Source organism: Sphaeramia orbicularis, chromosome 21, assembly GCF_902148855.1.
Source record: "Sphaeramia orbicularis chromosome 21, fSphaOr1.1, whole genome shotgun sequence".
Lineage (NCBI taxonomy): Eukaryota > Metazoa > Chordata > Actinopteri > Kurtiformes > Apogonidae > Sphaeramia > Sphaeramia orbicularis.
The window spans coordinates 43,069,479-43,089,375 of NC_043977.1; the positions used below are offsets into that span (position 1 = coordinate 43,069,479).

A 19,897-nucleotide genomic window follows, 5' to 3' on the forward strand; every position below is an offset into this window, starting at 1 on the left:
TTGCCCAGCGACATCACTACAGCTTTAATATATTCATTCTGTGAGCAGGAAAAATGTGCTCAAGTGTTAAGGATATGCAGTATTTGTTCTTCCCATATTGAAGTAAAATCCTAAAACAAATGGAAAACAATAATTTGGAATCGTTTAGGAACCCCAGATATGTGTTCACAGGGCTATAAATCCATCATCTGTCAGCTTATTAATAACAAGTCTCCAGCCTGGTGCAAACCCTCTCCACCAATCACGAACTGAATAATACTGTCATGCAGTTCAGTCTGGTTATTATCCTGCCAATCAGCTACACTCTGCAATTATATGTGTGGAATCACAGATTTTAACCATCACTCCTCAGTGGACTGCCTCCGTTGTGATGATTCTATCCTCTAGTCTTTTGCAGATTGTATGATGTGTTCAAGTGCAGCTTGTATACGAGAAAGACTGTGAATGAATGAATTTTTCTTTGTTTCTATACACACACCCAGATCTGTCAGTCATTTCTTGCATTTTTAACACATTATTTTTAATAATCAGATGTTAAAATCATAATAATGCCTCCTTTATTTCAACATAAGCTGTTTGTTTAAAGATAATAGAAAACTATTTTGATCTATTTTGTTTTCATTAATGTCCCTAGTGTTCTTGTACAACAGCTCCTCAAATGCCTTTGCAAACTTTTTAAACACGATTTATTGCAGCATTTTGAATAATTAAAGTGGAAAAACACACTAGATACGCATTCACTATATGGACAAAAATACTGGGACACATCACATCTACAGCTTCTACAGCTTCCTGTTCATTTTGAAATAATAACATGGGAAAAATTATCAATTTTTTTCTAAAAAAAAAAAAAATGTTTCTTTAGTTTAATGGCTGATTTTTCTTTTTAAGTAAGCATCTTTGTGAGAATTCCTGGGTGTTTGTGAATAAATATAGATATTTCAGATATTTACAGGTAGAACGTGTAACCCATTAAGACTAACAGGGGTCATATTTTGCTAAACTCACTTCACATTTATTTGTGTATTTGGACCCTAATAGTTCAAAAAGTTAGAATTTGAACCCTCCAGGTGCTGCAAAGCTATCTTTATATTCATTTTGGCAAAAATTGAGTGGATTTCTACAACCTGTTTTAATTCCTTCTTAATTTGTCATGTCTATAACTAGTTATGTCACGACATTTGCACATATAAGGTCAAGACTTCTGACAAACATTTCTCCTTGTACGCCATAATTGTTTACCAGCAGCAGCGGCTGTAGTCCATACTGAAAATATGTCTAAACTTTGAGCTGATTACCTAAAATATTCAGTTGTTGGTTGAATGGGACAGAGCAGCACAGCCAGCAGCCTGGAGGGGGTGGGGCGTGTAGTGGTTCATGTGCATTTAAAGGGTCAGCGCTCAAAACGACCTTTTCGTGTCATTACTCAGAAATAGGGTTGAAGATGGACCTGTGGAGTTGAATTAATGAAGAACTCAGACCCAAGCATAGCATTTACAGTTTATGTAGACCACAGGGAAATGTTTTAAAATGCATAATTTCATTTTAAAAAAAGCAAAATATCACTCCTTTAAACCAAAAGTATCTACTGATCTTAAATGTTTAATAAGTTTTCAGTCACCAATTCTATTAATAGTTTTTAATAATTCAGGTCAAGTCCAGTTTCGTGGTTTTTCAGCAGCATCAGATATGATCCATTCAGAGGCTCCACAGTGAATGTGACAACACCGTCATCTTCTGCAACATTTATTCACCAGTAAAACCCATGTAATGGATAAATGATGACACTGGCAGACGCTTCTTATGTTCACTTAATGTTGTCTTTTACTGAAATATAAACTAATAACCTTTGACTTTACTCTGAGCTTTTATGAACATCTACATGGTCAGTAAATTAAATATATGTCTTTACTGAAAAATGTAAAATGCAATAAATGGTGATAATTCCCCAAATTTCCATAAAAAGTTCTAGTTCTAGGGTTAAAGCACTGAGTAATATGAGTTGCAAATTCCAAATTATAGGCATTTTGAGTAACAATGTAAATAAAATTCACCCTAAATGCAAAGAAAAATTTTTCTGCAATGATATTTAAAATTATTTTATGACATTTGTCGTTATATGTTTACAGCCCAGACCCCTGTTAGCAATGAAACACCTCACTGAACATCTCACAATGTGTGACTTCTGTCCATATACTATCCATTTTAACCAGTACCCTGTCTGGAGTCTAATTTTGGACAGTGCTAATTGGGTAATTAGAAGAAGTCTAGCCTCTAATGTGTCTCTATAGAAAGATTTTGCCCCTTGACCCTAGTACTAAATCATCAAATCTCCCATATTATTCACTGTGTCTGGTGTGACATCTCTGCTCGACGGGCAGTTATGAAGTGTTGCAGTATAGTTTCTATCCTTTAGAGCATGTTGACATTGTACTGACAGGCTGTCAGACGCAGTGCAGTGAAAAGTCCAGTATTTATGTCTGGAATGCAGTGCAGAGACAATACCTTTAAATCTGCCCTTGGATAAAGGTAGTTATTTTCCACCATGTGATCTGGATCGCACCCTCTGAAGATACCAACATTTCAAGATTCAAGATTCCTTTTTTAGTCATTGTGTAAACGGAGCATACACAATGAAATTCTTATGTGCTTCATAGATATCTGAGTAAAAAGAAAAAAGGAAATACCTGAGTAAAAAGAAAAAAGGAAATATGCACTGTAAAATATTTAAATAGTATTAACCCATAAAGACAGTGCTACTTTTGTGTCAGTCCTCAAATGAATTTTCTCTCTATTTAACCTTTCTTAAGCGATGTGTCACCATTTATTGTAATATTAGCCTCTGAATTTTACATTTTTCAGTGTAAATCATGTATTTTTCCCCATATTTAATTGACTGATCATGTAGATGTTCATGAAAACTCACAGTAAATTCAAAGGTTATATCAAAAAAGAGAAAACTGAAGAGAAAGTGACTTTTTCAGACAACAACAAAAGACTCCATCCACTATCAGTGATCCAACTCCATGGGTTTTACTGGTGAATCAGTGTTGTAGAAGATGACGGTGTTTCCACGGTAACTACGGACCCTCTGAAAGTCCAAATGGATCATATCTGATGACCATGAAAAGATGACAAACTGTATTTTATACCAGTTATTTACATCAGGGTTTGAGCCATGCCCCACTAATGGCATCATGAGTCTGATCATGCATGAGAATGTGTGGGACCGGGGGGGTGGGGGGGGTGGTATGTAATTCTAAAAGTGACACGATGGACCTACAGTTGTGGAAAAAATATTAGACCACCCTTGTTTTCTTTAATTTCTTGTTAATTTTAATGCCTGATCCAACTGAAGGTACATTTGTTTGGTCAAATATAATGATAACAACAAAAATAGCTCATAAGAGTTTAATTTCAGAGCTGATATCTATCCATTTTCCTTGTTTTCTTGATAATAACCAAAATCACTTCAGTTCTTCCATCAATAGCTATGGCATTGTACTGACAAAAACAGTGCTTTTAGGCATTTCATGTTTTCTTTTCTGTCTGTTTCAGTCACATGATACACACAGGAGTTAGTACTTGATTGCATAACCATTGTTTCTGATGACTTTTGATGGTCTAATAATTTTTTCCTCGACTGTAAATGAGGAGGACGTGGTTCGTTTTATAACTCTGTAGATAAAGCTGAGACAAAGTGAAAGTCAAAGTGAGCTCCACTCACCTTATCATTGACTACCTGCTGCCGCCCGAAAATGAATTTACGAGTGGGTGTGTGTGTGGAGGGGTTGATGTGCCAGATGATATGCACCCCCCCACCCCCCCACCCCCACTCATGGATCTCAATCCGTGAGTGTGTGTGTGTGTGGGGGGGGGGGGTATGTGCCGGGTGATTTATAATATTGTGATGTACAACAGTAGTCGCTAACGCACCCACACACGACGATATCACTCGCAACCCCCCCAGCAGAGAACCACCGATTTTCATGTATTTTTAGGTTTAGTGGATCAACAGGTGTTAAACAGTTTACATCAGTAGAAGCTTCCAGTCATCAGTGGATGTTTGGGTCTTTATGGGTTAAATAGTAAAAAAAAAACTAATTCAGTGCTGTTGATGTTGTTCCTTGTCTTTTGCCCTTGCATCTTGTTGCATCATTGTGGACAGGGTGAAAAATAACAGTGACTTTTATATGTCAGCATTGTATTGAAGCAGATGTGGAAACTAAGTTAGAGAAAAGAATATGAGCTTTTTCTTAAAGTGACTACCAAAGAGCTGATTTGTGTCATTGTTTTCCTGGTTGAAATGTGAGCTGTTCTCTGTCTCCGTCCTCATTTGTCCACATTTCGCTTAACTTGTCTGTTACATACCACACCTGGAGGGACAGAGATATCATTTAAAAAAGGTGTTTTTTCATGTGATCACATTTTTTGCCTTCAGGCTACACACTTAATGGAGCATTTACTTTAAGAAATAATTCATCAGAGGTGGGAAATGACAAATGGAAGAAAAGCTCCTCTGTGAAATGTAACTTGTCATTAAGACTTAATAGCTTTACGGTGTACGGCAGATAAAAAAATGTCATTCTGTCACAGGGTCCGTTCTGTCTGAAAACAAACATAATATTCATGTGATTTAGTCAAGTGGAGTCTTTATATACTCATTTAAAAAGTAAAGTAGTTGAAAGAATAAGTAATAAACATGACCTTATTAACAATGAAGAGGGAATGAGGCCACTTTAGTCAAACTTTTTTCTTATTTATTTATTTTTTCCATTTAAAATGTGAAGAAAAATAGGAATTTACAAATATCCTGGAGAATCTGTGATAATGAAGTGGTGCCGGGCACTACAAACCCCGCCCCTCACATGTAATGTAGCTTATTTTGGCATTGATCCAGCTGATGTCATCATGTCTATGCATGTGCTGATGTCAGCATATCAACTGCCTGTATATATGTGCCAAGTTTGATGTATACTGAAACAAAATTGATGTTTTTATAGACATTTGAAATGTTGCCCATTACAAGTAAATGGGAGAAAAAAAAGATTTTAAAAATTCTTAAAAAAGTTGAACTTTGACCTACTTTTCCCAACATGTATTCAGGTCTATTCTGGGTTGCTGGCAATCTGTAAACCAAATTTGGTATGAATTCAACCAATAGTTTTACTGCAAGAGTGTTAACAAACAAACAAACAAACCAAATCAAAAACAGTACCCCTTGCCTCCCCTTTGAGGGGCAGGGTAAAAATTATAATTTTGGCTTAAGCACATAAGAGTTTTCAATTTTTGGTATTTCTCAAGTTTTGGTACTTTTGAGGTAAAAAAAAAAAAAGTTTTTTGTTTTTTTTTTTTTTTATAAAAGAAATTAATTCTCTGCTTTATGAAAGAAACAAAGAAACAAACCGAACCAAAAGCAATACCCCTTGCCTCCTCCTTTGGGGGGCCGGGTAAAAATAATAATAATTTTGGCTTAGTCTATCTCCACATAGAAGTACATAAGAGTTTTCAATTTTTGGTGTTTCTCAAATTTTGGTACTTCTGAGGTAAAAAAAAAAAAAAAAAAGTATTTCTTTTATAAAAGAAATGAATTCTCTGCTTTATGAAAGAAACAAACCGAACCAAAAACAATACTCCTTGCCTCCCCTTTGGGTGGCAGGGTAATAAAGTGGTAATTCTGTGACAAAACACGGGAGCCATTTTCAGTATAAATGAAGGTAAAGTCTCACAAAGCTTATTTTAGTTGAGTGGGTTGAACATGCAGGGTTTGTATCCATTAGAGGCGTCAAATAACCTTTGAATTTACTCTTAGCTTTTATGAACATCTACAAGGTCAGTAAATTAAAAGTACGTCTTCACTGAAAAATGTAAAATGCAAAGGATAGTATTATAATAAATGGTGATAATTTCCTAAATATGCGAGTAGCCACAAAAAGTTCTAGTTCTAGTCTTTAAGAAATGTCATGAAACATAGGAATTTATAAGTATCCTGGAGAAACTCTGAAAATAAAGTGGTAATTCTGTGACAAAACACAGGAGCTATATTCGATTTATATGGAGCTGAAGTCTTGTAAAGGTTACTTTAGTTGAGTGGGTTGGAACATGTAGGGTTTGCATCTATTAGAAATTCAGTTTAAATATAGATTATTTCAGTTCTGTGTGGGTCTGGGGACAAAACTACCATTGGGGATGGTCCATAGGGGGCACATGTATTTGTGTCAACATGGCGTGGAGTTGTTTTTAACTGTATTTACCTCATTTCTGTGTGGATGTGTTCACTTCTTGGCCGTGGGTGTGTGGCAGAGGAGGTGACGTGAGGTTTTGCTTTCATTGGAGGTTTATTGAATCACCCCAGGGTGCTTATTTATGTGGCTGCTATCCAGTTTGAAATGTTTGTTTTTTATACATCATGTAATTGGATAATTGAGTGAGAACCAAACACTTTAAGGACTCAGTATTAGAACAAATGTAAAGTAGACGACTAACCTGCTCCAGATGGCACAAGTAAAAAAGTTCAGTCCTGTTACATTTTAGTTGAATCTCCTTCACTGGCACTGTAGTTATACACATTTAGAGGCAAACCACCACTTGGCTCTTTTCACTACCCTTTTTTCAGTCTATCTACACCAACATGTAAGTTCAATATTACAAACAAAGGTTTATAAAGTCAGCCTTATTGGTAGTTTTACCTTATGTACAGCGCTTACAGAAGACTGAAACTGCACAACTCTAAAAGAACAGAGCAAAAAATGTAAAAAAAATAAAATAAAATAAAATAAAAAGAATATAACTATAAACATAGAATATAACTATAAAGATGGAATATAATTAAAAACCACTATAAACCTCCCTACCACCCCAACTGACAAAATAAATAAATAACCATCACCCTGCAGTATTCACCCAAAATTTCAACCTTAGTGTGTTATTGGACATCGTCATCTACCTCCTTGTTGGTTGACAACAGTCTTCCTCCTCTTGCCATAAAACATCTGAGCAGCACCTGCTAAAAATTAAACACATGCAAAAAAACTACTGTTATAAGGTCCTACACTGACAAAAATCACTCATATTCACTATTTCCAGCTTCAAATGTCTAGAAAATCCCTCTGAATCATTGTATAATGTTATAAAAACCAACATACTTCTGGACCTCACAGAGGCACGGGATTGGCCCCATATTTAATGTTTGCGGAAATTACCAAAAATAGTCACTTGCCCAATAAAGGGTTAATCTTACCTTGTACACATATTTTTCTTTTTTACCTTGTGTATGTCCTTTATATGTTGTATATATATTTCTCCTCTATGGTATAGAGTCGGCCGTTTGTATATTTCAGTATTTTCCAATGTATATTTTAACCCTTTCATGCATGAATTATGAGAACCTTAATGGGTCAAAACACAGTAATGTCCCGTCAGAGAACTTTAACTGATTGCCATTCCAACATTTATTTCAATATAAAGTAGCTCCTTGTTTTGGATAATCCCTTATGGTCCAACTAAAGCAAAAATGAATTTAAAAGTGAAAATGTGTGTCAAATTGTCTCTAAAATGTCCCATCAGAGAGATTTTGAATACCTTGTTTTGACCCTAATCAAGATATTTTTCCTGAGTGTTTTTATTCCTCCTTAGGCATGAAAAAAACAACGCGATTGAAATTTTTTTATGAACCTATTTTTCATAGTTAGAAAAATATCCACTCAGCTGGACATCATGCATTTAATTTTTGAAGCAAAAAGAAACATGTATTTACTGATATACTGAGTGAAAACTATGAAAAAAAAAATTTAAATGCTGCTAATCTGATGTTTTGTCACATTTTAACATACTCTAATATTAGTTATTACTCACTTTATAGAGATAATATGCAAAAAAAAAAACAAAAACAAAAACTTTTTGTTAAGAAAAATGGTTAATTACAGTCTATTAACAATAACAAGCAATTGATTTACACTCAAACATGTTACTGCTATCAAGAACAGCAAAGTTACAGTAATGGTATGAATTGCAATGCATGGGATGATGCATAGGCGTCCACTGTGTTGGCTGATATGGAACTGAGACAATAAAATCCATGAAAATACAAGAGAACAGCTGTAGAATAGCTGTCAACTTTAGTGACCACTATGCTTGAAAGGGTTAAGTAAAATTTTGTGTAATTTTTTCATTCAGTATTTCGTTTGCACTTTAAGAATCTGCCCCTAAACTGATTTTCATTGTTCCTGTAACAGCGACAGTAAAGATAATTCTATTCTATTCTATTCTATTCTATTCTATTCTATTCTATTCTATGCTCTTCTAACACCAAGGAGTTGAAAAGACAACAAATAAAACAATAAGTGGAAACAGTAAAGTGACAGGTCAGTTATTGAGTTATCAGCTGTAAACCCGGACCTGCACAGACGTTCATAACTGCCGATGTTCATTTCCTGGTGGATGCCTTAGTCTTGTTCAGCAGCAGCCACCACATGACAGGCATCCCACCTTCTACCATCTTAACCCCAGTCCACTACAAAACAAATCTCCTGCACAAACACTGGAAAAAATGAACCAAAGGCCAAAGTGCAGCTCATTCCTCAGAACAAACACAACCGTTTCAGGTTCATGATGTACTAAAAGGGAATCAAAACAACAAACCAAACTGTCCAGTATCAACCAAGAGCCATAGTTTGTTCAGAATTTGTCCTGACCAGATCCAGTGGCCACTACTGAATCAAAATGAAGGGATGATTTAACACTGGAGACGAACAATCCATGATCTTTAACTCTGTTTCAGCAAATAGTTTTGTTGCCAAAACTTAACAAAATTACATTGCTTCCTACAGTATTTTCTTGTAATTCTGTTAGTTTCTTCCTGAGACATTATCCCCGGCCTCCCTTCCACCTACTCTAAAAGCTGTTTTCTTTACCTAAATTGGCCTTAATACGCTGTGGTAAACACTGCTCCCCCTTTATTTACAACAAAGCTAATTTATTCTGAGTACACAGACGACTCCCTGGAAAAAGTATGAAAATAAACACAGCCAATTAAAGGTCACATTACAGAAATAATACCTTAAAGAACATGTCCTTAATAAAACAAGCAGTTTCTTTAGCCTATTACAGGTACATGTATATTACTGAAATAGCCACACAGGTTCAAGATATTACACTATTATTTGACCCTCAAGTGATTTCAAGTGAACTAACAAAAAACACATCTTTTATGTTGATGGAAACTGCACCTGCAAAAAATTAATTACAATGTATGTGTTTGGAACTTCATATTTCCTGTCTTCTCACCTTTGCAGTCTGTAGATTTTCCAGCACAAGTTATTTACTCAGACTTGATCTCCCCATACTTCCCATAATTAGCAACATTCAAGCTCAGTGTTTGCAACAACAGTATGGCGTTATCCACTTCATATTAGTCCACAAATTGTACATTTATTTTTAATGAGGTCTCACAAGTTCACTTGCCTCCATAGTTGCCCTAGATACACAGTTGAATTAAATAAATGCTTGTCATAAATCCTAATCAGCCATAAAGCTGAATGTTATTATGGAAGTTTCCCAGCACAGGCATCCGGCATTAGGTGTGACTAATGGCTGTGCTCTTCTCAGGGGGGACAGCGTCCCAGCAGAGAGGCTTCCTGGGCTGCATCAGGACTCTTACCATCAACGGCGTGAGCTTTGATCTGGAGGAACGGGCCAAAATGACGCCGGGGGTGAGCTCTGGTTGTCCCGGATACTGCAGCGGTTCCAGCAGCCTCTGCCACAACCGGGGGAGGTGCATCGAGAAGAGCAGCGGTTACGTCTGCGACTGCTCCCAGTCAGCGTACGGAGGAACCGCCTGTGATCAAGGTGAGCGCCGGCCTCCTCCGCGCCAAGTAATCCTTTCAGTAGATTAATGCTTATTATAACAAACAAATCATCGATCACTGTCCAGGTCATTCAGTTACACCCCTCCAATGAAAATGGGAATGGGAGCAATGCGGTAGGCAATTAATACTTGTCCTGACTCGAGAGTCCAAGAACATTTAAAATGCATTAGACCAGATTATCTTCTGCAATACGTGAGCACAAAACACAGCACAGACACCAGCACAGCTCAAATCCACACAGCCGACATTTAAGCCTCAGTATAGGACAAACAGAAAGAAACTTCAGCTAAAGGGTGTCGTGGTATAAAATATAGAAAAACTTCCTGGAAACAGCTCATCTGAAAAGATACTCTTGGTATTTTGTAACTTAGATCGTGTCAAAAGAATACACTTCCCTGTACTATATATAAATCTTTCTTTAAATATCTACAATATTTATAATATTTAGCTCCTTTTCGATGAAAAGAGTTTTTGTCTGTGTTTGTATATTTTGCATGTGGACATGTAACACACACTGAAATGAACTCATCAGTAGCTGAACATGCAGAAACACAGACTAGGAGCAGTGGGCTGTCATGTCAGGCACCCGGAGACCAAATAGGGGGGGGCGGAGGGTAGTTGGCTTGCTCAAGGGCACATCAGCCAACAATTTCTCTGCCAGTGCAGCTAATCAAACCAAAACCAAATACACAAGCTGCTTCTCCGACATCCCAGTCCAGCTACAAAACTGACCCCAAGGTAAAATCAAAATTATTTTCATTAAAACCAGGAAATCCACTGTCTCCAAAGAGATTGTGATGACTGAGAGTGGAAATGTTTGCTTAAATGCTGCCGAATTGCTCTAATAGAGATTAAACGTGTCCAAGTAAAACAACAAAGCTGAATTTGGCTCTAGTTCCACATTTTGATTGGTGTATTGGTCTACCAAGTTCAACGGACAATTCATTTGGATTAGTCTCAGAGGAGGGAGTTAAACAGAGTCAGAAGAGATGAGACATCATTTACATGGCACTTTTTAAAGAATGCAAAGCAAAGCACACACATAGATGCATAAGTAAACAATCAGGCAAAAATCATGTAGTCCATCCACAAGGACATAACAAACATATAAGGACATAACACACACACACTAATGGGAATACACATCCACACATATGAGCTCACACATGGAATAATTCCAGTTGGTTTGAGTAGAGTCATTAAGAGGTACCTTATAAAAGAAAGAAGGAAGAAAAAAGAAGAAAGAAAGAAGACTGCTTATGTGAATGTGTCATATATATATATAAAAAAATATGAAACGTGATGTGTTTTTGGTCACATCTCAAATAACACTAGTGTTAAAAGGGAGAGCTAAGGGTTCATTTGTTACCTCAGGCTAAAAACGCTGCTCAAAGAGTGGCTTTTAAGTTACATACACATATATTCTGTATAGAGTCACATTTTGAGAGTTATAAATCAAGGATGCGAAACTTGAATGAAACACTGAATATGTATTGCGTGGAGAAAACCCACCTGTTATTAAGTAAAAAACAAAGAAACAAAAACAAAGAAGTACATAATTTTCCAATCTGTACCCCTGACCACAGTGCTGAAGAAGATCTGGACTTGGTCTCTGAGGACCTTCAGTGGCAGCTCACTGCTCCTAATGTGTGCTAATGCTGTTGCTAATGCTAATGCTGTGTGTGCTTTAGGATAAAATAGATCAAATACGGAGACCAAATTTCCCTATGGGGATAATAAAGTGAGTTAACCCCCAAAACTTTTAATAATTGTGCAAGATATCATAAACTAAATAAAGTTTAGGGCTGAAAGTCATGTTTAAAGAGAGAGTGAGGTTGAAAGGTGACAATGTGTTCAAGTAGTTTAATCTTAAAATGGAATGTTTTATAGTCGGGAAAAACACTTCGAGGAAAGCGGATGAGAAAAAATAAAAACTTAAGATTTTGTGATTTATTCCAAACATGCAATGAAATTTAACATATATGTGAACAAATAAAATCAGAAACAAAAATCGATAATCTAGACAATCTTAGACAGAAAAAACACAATAGTTTCCTTTACGTGCCCAAAAAGGGGTGGGGAGAAGTGCAAATTATTTAATCCCATCCCTTCTCCATAAAAAAATAATAATATATATTTATCTCCGTATGATTATACATATACACACAACATACAAGTACACATACACGCATACACATATACACATGTAATCTTTTACCTTTGCATTTCTTAATTGTGCTGGCCAAATATAAATAATTAAAAAATAATTAAAAGAAAGAAATATATACATAAACAACAGTGAAAATATGTCGACGATTAATAACCCTCATCCCTAAATCTTGTGAAAAACATTTTCTTAATGTTATTAACTTTAATAGTTAATTGGTTATGATATGCTGAAGCTGTTAATATACAAAAACATATAGTGTAATAATAGACAGTGGTACAGAAAGGGTCCCCTGGGGCCACAAGCATATACATATATATATATATATATATATATATATATATATATATATATATATATATATATATATATATGCAGCATGCAACCTGCACGCTCTCTCTCACTCTGACAGAGACAGACAGGTGGGGGAGGGGCAATTTGGACTCAGGGGGCCCCTTCAGACAATTTGAGACAGCTAGTTGTTACTGCAACTTCTCACTTCCGCTGTGTAGTGAACTTATTCTTTAGAGTGTTTGTGTCAAGTCTGTTGGTCCTTTGGGGGCCTCTGCTGGCTTAGGGGCCCCAAGCAGCTGCCTGCCTTGCCTAATGGCAAGCTGCACCACTAATAATAGATAAATAAAGAGTGAACAGAACAGTGGGGAGGGGGGCTGGAGGGGGCAGTGCCACCCCCAGGGACGAGCCCCCCACAGTCCAACAATATCTGGTCACACCTCTGAACAGTTGTGTGGTTGCATTGTGTGTTGTGTGTTCACAAAATGAAACAGATTTTCACAGAATGTGTCTTTACTTTTTGTCTCTAAACATGAGCCCGATATTTTGGGTGGATATGAAATCCATCTTCCACATTTTTTAAACCCGTGCCAGTTCTGTGCCAGCAGATGGCGGTACGTCACGAGTCTTTGTTGCGAATATGTCCGTGCCTGGCATCATGGAACCAGAAAAGTTTGGAGCATTAGCTGGAGTCCCATTTGGGATTACTGTGAAAATCAGTGCCTTTGTTGAATTCTTATGACACACTGAACTAAAGCTAAACTAACAAACCTGCCTTTAAAATGAAATAAAACTAAATAAAGCTAAACTTGAAATAATGTCAAAGCAACAACAGGTAGAATGTAACGAAAAATGCAAAACTATTATGATCTAGTTTGCTCCGGATTTCTTTAAGAGGAGGATTACTTGTGGACGTTAGGTCCATGTGTGCAGTTGTACTGTGTATTCTTCAGTGGGAGGTTTTCTAAGCTCTGCATTTTGGAAATTAGTTAAAAATGTTGAATGAAAATGCACAGTATGATTAAACAATGCGGCAGTGTTCGGTCTTGTTGTGTTTGGTCTTGTTGTGTTTGGTCTTGTTGTGTTTGGTCTTTTTGTAGCTCTCTTTATGGTTGTGTTGTTGCAGAAATGTGATACAAAACAGCTGTGTTATGGTGCCATGAGATGTAGACATATTGCAGAATACTGAAGTCCTTCCACCTTCCACCCACACCAGCTGCTGTTCCAGTCAGACCAGAGCTGATCAACAAAACTTAAATCTCTAGAGTGTAGCAATGCAAGACGGACAGCAGTGTGAATCTGTCTTTCTTTCTCATCTAGGTACATTTTAAGTGTTTATGTGTAGACTGTTTTTACACCAAAGCTCTTTCTGCTCTGCTAAACTTGAATCTAAATGACTGGACACTGGACAATGTTAAGACTTGTTTTAATTATGGCTGTGAAGAATGAGACGACTGCACACGCCTTCATGCCACACATGGCACATTTTTTTCCTCCTCTAATTAAATTGCAGCCTTTTGTATTTATATAATTACACACACTGTGCTCCGATAAGCTGCCGGCCCGAGTTCCATTTAATGTTAATGTCATGATAGCAGGTGTATAAACAGCACAGCCTCTACAATCCATGAGCCATGGCGTTTAATCTGGTTTCAAAATAACCTCTCTTTTCTCTGTGTTCCCGGCGTGTGCAGAGGTGTCGGTGTCCTTCGACAGAGAGTCCTCGGTGACCTACACCTTTCAGGAGCCTTTCTCGGTGATGCAGAACAGAAATTCGCAGGCCTCCAGTGTTTCCACAGAAAGCATCAGCAGGGCCAGAGAGGACGTAGCCTTCAGCTTCAGCACCACTCAGAGTCCAGCCATGCTTCTGACCGTCAGCACCTTCAGCCAGCAGTACATCGCTGTCATCCTCGCCAAGAACGGTACATCAAGGTTTTTTTTTTTTCACTTTTTTGTACTAACAGAGGTTATAAAAGACTTTCAATAATAGCGTTTTCTTTCTATTTTTCCTCACCTACAGTGCATTAACCCATTACTTTGTAGAGAAGTTCAATGTAAGTTAATAGGAGCCAGGAGTTTAGAAGATAACATTTAAGCCATAAAGACCCAGTGCTACTTTTGTGCCAGCTCACAAATTAATTTTTCTCTACATTTAACCTTCCTTGAGCTATTTATCACCATTTATTATAAAATTATCCTCTGAATTTTGCATTTTTTCAGTGAAAATCAGCTATTTTCGTATAATTAATTCACTGATCATGCAACGTTTCTTAAAAGGTTATTATATCAGAAACAATGAAAATAGAAGAAAAATTGACTTTTTTTTAGCAAAAATATCAATAACTGAATGTAAAACGCAGTGTCTCCATCCACTGTCATTGATCCAACTCCATGGGTTTTTACTGGTGAATCAGTGTTGTAGAAGATGACGGCGTTTCCACGTTCACTATGTGATGAATATGAAAAGATGACAAACTGCATTTTACACCAATTATTTACATGGATTGATAGGATTAGTGGATAAACAGGTATTAAACAGTTTAGATCAGTAGATGCTTTTGGTCACCGGTGGATGTTTGGGTCTCTATGGTTTAATTTGAAATGCACTGTGGGAAATGTATTTTTCTTTGTTTTAAAATTAATAACATAAAAACCTAGAAATACTGACAATTACGAAGTTTTATCCTTGTAGGTATAATGTTCTTAGCTTACAAAACATGGTGAGACTAGTGATGATGAGCTGATTTTTCCTCACCTACAGTACATTAACCTATTACTTTGCACTAGCGTCATTGTACCCATGGTGACATTGTGTGTGAAAAGTACCTATGCATTATTGTAAATGGACATAGCAAGAGGAGCAGCAATTTTGTAAAAAAAAATGTTGCGATGTTATTTGTTCACATTTTTTGGGAGTGGATATTTAAGGAATATTTTCAAGACACAATTATGCATTTAGGCAGTTTTCTTATTTCAGTACCATATATTTATAGAATATGCAGTGAAATACTGCCTATTTGCATTCTTCAACAAAATTGTTCATAGAGTTAAGTATAAGTAAATTTTGTAGAAATAATTAGACAGATTTGTTAGTTTACAGTTTCAGGTTTTCCAAACCATTTCTGTTAATTAGCATCATTTTTGCTTTAAACAGTGATTCATTGATTCATTGACATTGATTTGTCATATATTGACTGTTGCAGTGTTAACACTTTAATTGTTTTAATTAAGCGGTTTGGTATGTCCGTTATTGACTTTCTAATGCCTATAACATTAGTTAAGCTGTTTTGTGGTGTGCCTGTCCCCTGCACCTCTCAGGCTGATGAACACCTCTTGGTGTTTCTATTACTGGATACTCTTTGTCAGGTACATAGAAGACCCAAGGTGTACAGGGTGGGGAAGCAAAATTTACAATATTTTGAGGCAAGGATTGAAAGACAGTGTATGACCAATTAGTTTATTAAAAGTCATGAGAATTTATTTGCCACAAGAAAATGTACATAATAGAAAATGTTTTTATTCTATGTGTCCTCCTTCTTTCTCAATAACTGCCTTCACACGCTTCCTGAAACTTGCGCAAGTGTTCCTCAAATATTCAGGTGACAACTTCTCCCATTCTTCTTTAATAGTATCTTCCAGACTTTCTCCTAATAGTTTTGCTCATAGTCATTCTCTTCTTTCCATTATAAACAGTCTTTATGGACACTCCAACTATTTTTGAAATCTCCTTTGGTGTGACGAGTGCATTCAGCAAATCACACACTCTTTGATGTTTGCTTTCCTGATTACTCATATGGGCAAAAGTTTCTGAAAAGGTACGGATAATAGTGTTAGGTATGATTATGACATCAATATATGTTTGGTTTTCAAAACAATTGACGTAGTGCCTGCTGAGAAAAAACAACCAAATGTTCATTGTAAATTTTGCTTCCCCACCCTGTAGATTATGCACACAGCTAACATCTAATATCTTCTATCATACAGTGGTAGTGAACTGCATCCTTCACATTTTAGCATCGTCTGCTAGTGGTAGAAATGTCACGAACAGCAGCATAAACACTGGCGAAAATGGAGTATGGCAGCAGGGATGAAGAATTCAAAGTAGAGAGAGGCCAAAATCGCCCAGCATACCTCACAACAGTTGAATACAGACATGAAATTGTGCCCAGCAGCCAGTCCAAGGTAAGCTGGGAGCCGGTCTGTGGTGAGCTGGGGCCCTGTTAAAAATCGCCCAGCATACCTCACAACATTTCAATACGGACATAAAAGTGTGCCTAGTAGATAGTCAGGTAATGTTTCTATTTATTTGGCGAGTTTGGTGGCGATCAGCCCTGTGAAGGCTGAGGAAATCCCGTACAAATGCCCTCCTGTGCTACAACATCGATCGGACATCGATGGGACGGACATGGGGACATGGGGCGGGACCAAAACGCACATTATATAAGTAGGATGCTTCTTCCTGTCGAGCTAACTGTAATGTGTGCATGGTTTACTTGACACTGTTATTTTCAAGCCATGAGCTCTATGACATACATTGTGACCGTAGACTTTATATCTTTATCCCAGGAGTTTGCCTTTTGGACATTGCTATGTTGGCTCTTTGGACACAGAAGTGACCATATATGGACAAAAGGGAGGTGCAAGGGGTGATGGCATTTTTAGGGACCAGTTTCATAGAAGCACCCTTACAGAAATGCATATAATTCATATTTTCGTTTGTTTCAACTTTTCTCCAGGTAAAAACATTACTTCAAATTCAGCTGTTAATCTATGGAAACATATCTAATGATGAAACGCTGAAAAACACTGCTCACCGCCAGCTGAAGCTAGCAGCTAATGTTCTGACAAATATGTGTATGAATGTAACAGAAAGAAAATGTGTCAACTTTTTCAATTACATCAGGCCGCATCACTCATGGTTTTCATTTAATTTTGCCTTTTTCTTCTACAGAGGATAATAAATCAACATTTCAGTGACCAATGACAGTTCTGTCGGTTTCCAGTTAGCTAGCAGGTCATTGTTGTTTAAAGTTTTTGATAGAAAAATTCTGAGATATCATTTAAAAATCAAGACAGAGTCACTGGAAACTTTTCGTGTGGAAAGGAGTCAAGTACATACAGGGGTTGGACAAAATAATGGAAACACCTTAAAAAAATCAACAAAATATAATTTAATATGGTGTAGGTCCGCCTTTTGCGGCAATTACAGCCTCAATTCTCCGAGGTATTGATTCATACAACTTGTGAATTGTTTCCAAAGGAATTTTAAGCCATTCTTCAGTTAGAATACCCTCCAACTCTTTTAGAGACGATGACGGTGGAAATCGACGTCTTACTTGAATCTCTAAAACTGACTATAAATGCTCAATAATGTTGAGGTCTGGGGACTGTGCCGGTCATACGAGACGCTCAACTTCATTAGAATGTTCCTCATGCCATTCTTTAACAATTCTAGCTGTATGGATTGGGGCATTATCATCTTGAGGTGAAGGTGTTTCCATTATTTTGTCCAACCCCTGTACAACAAGATGCAGCAGTTGACTGACTAACACCAAGAAGTAGGGGTGGGCAATATGGGCAAAAAAAATATCTCTACTATTTTTTTTTATTTCCCGATAACGATAATCTGACGATATCCTTTAAAATGTGAATTTCTTTCCTTTTTTTTTTTTTTTTTTTTTTTTTAAAAACAAAAAATGCTGTAAAAGTCTACTTGCTTACCAGGACATCTATGGTTAGACACAATGTCTCAGAACAACAAAGAGCTCTGGTTTGTGTTTTTTTAAGTACTTCATACTTCTGCAAGACATACGGGGGGGTACGTGAGGTAGGGGCATTAGTTATATACGTGAATGTGCAGTCCATAACTAACGTAACTAACGCCGGGGTGAAACAAAAGTGAAACCTAACACGCTTTCAACGTTCGACTCCTGGCTTCTATGCCTCTGTTATACAGTGGATCTTACATGAAATTTTCACAACTTCTAACCTCTATCCACTGGACCCCCTCCACATGAATTTGCCCCCTTCAGACGCCCCAGCTCATATATTACATTATTTTGACCAACATCAGTCTGGTCCAAACCAAACCATTTCCAGGCTACTGATGTGGACCCACATCTCGCTATGAAATCATCCGCTGAGACAGAAGACTCCTGCATATTTCTTCCGTATGAGACCATGCTGTGTTTTGGGTGCTGCTGAGTCACCACAAGACTGAATCCTGTCCGCTGATTGGCTTCTGAGGCACGCATTCAGCCAATGAGGACTTTCATGCACCTCTCCTTTACCATCTATGCACCATCCATTTGTTTTCATTTCAAGACAGTATGAATATTTGATAATGTAAAATTGCACATCGTCAAATCAATATTTACAATATTATTGTAAGCGATATATATCGCCCACCTCTACCAGGAAGTCTAAGTTCTTATGAAAGAATATGGATAATACAACCATTGGTCCTAGTGTCCAAACATAATGATATTGATCAAGTTCACCATTGGTTTAGGTATCCAAAACACAGTGATGCATGGGTTCAGTGACTACGTTTGCACTCTTCTCCCACCTACCCTATGGCCTGATCTCCCCAAGGGCAACAGGCCGCTCTGGCATCACAAGACAGAAAACATGTAGATAGAGAAGAAATGCTAGACATATCCTGGATGTTTTCTTACAGGACATGTCATCACGACCCATCCGTGACTCGTGGTCTGGACACCTGGTATTTACAGAGAATCGTCTGATATTATATTTCTCTAACAGTTTTATTTCTATTTCCGCGACTCTATAGGCAGCTAGACATGATCTCCTCATTTACATGAATATGGAGCTACACTTTCACAACACTTTCATTATGAATGAATAGTCAGTCGTCATATGAAAATGTGTGGTCTGGATCAAATGGGCCACTACAGAGGGATGAAAATGTAGACACTCAATGTTTTTTAAATATTTTATCACAGGGATGAGCCATCATAGAATCAAAATACTGTTTTCAGGCTGTGGCTCAGTCACGGAAATATTCAGTCTTACAGAAAAACATGTTCAAAAGAAAACATATAGGATGATAACAGAAATGAATGACACTCATATCATGACTGTGATCTGATGTTGTATACTTGTTTAGCTCCTTCCTTTCAAGGTGAGAGGATGGTATATCGTCATAAAATGAATTAATCAAGCCAAGTAGAGATATAATTATAATCCTATTGTTTCCCAGAACCTCCAAACACATTAAAAAAAGGCACAGAAAGGCTTGACAACCACTGTGAGAAACAAACTGCATCAGGACGGTAAATTAAGCAGTGAGCACCTCTTGCAAATACAAAAGAAATCACACTTCTCTACAAATGCACCACTTTTTATTGTATGTAGAAATGTTGGAAGGAGATGAGGCAGAAAGTGAGCCGTTGTCTTATTCAGTCCACAAATTACTGTAATCTGTGAATGCTAACGGCTAATACTTAACCTTTGCGGATGTGCTCTCCCTCTGCATCACTGAAAGACCTCTTGAGGAAGTAATATTTTCAGAAATAGTCTCCATAAGACTATATGCTAAATGATGGCCTAT

At 37.1% G+C, this 19,897-nt stretch overlaps 1 protein-coding gene across 1 annotated transcript in view; it reads left to right on the forward strand.

The window, feature by feature from the left end:
- Nucleotides 1–19,897, forward strand: part of LOC115412764 (contactin-associated protein-like 5) — a 308,387-nt gene that overhangs the window by 250,932 nt on the left and 37,558 nt on the right. Inside the window, exons 18-19 of the mRNA XM_030125412.1 lie at nucleotides 9,607–9,846; nucleotides 14,019–14,246. Of these exons, the coding sequence (XP_029981272.1) occupies nucleotides 9,607–9,846; nucleotides 14,019–14,246 (468 nt within the window). The remainder of the gene's footprint in view (nucleotides 1–9,606; nucleotides 9,847–14,018; nucleotides 14,247–19,897) is intronic.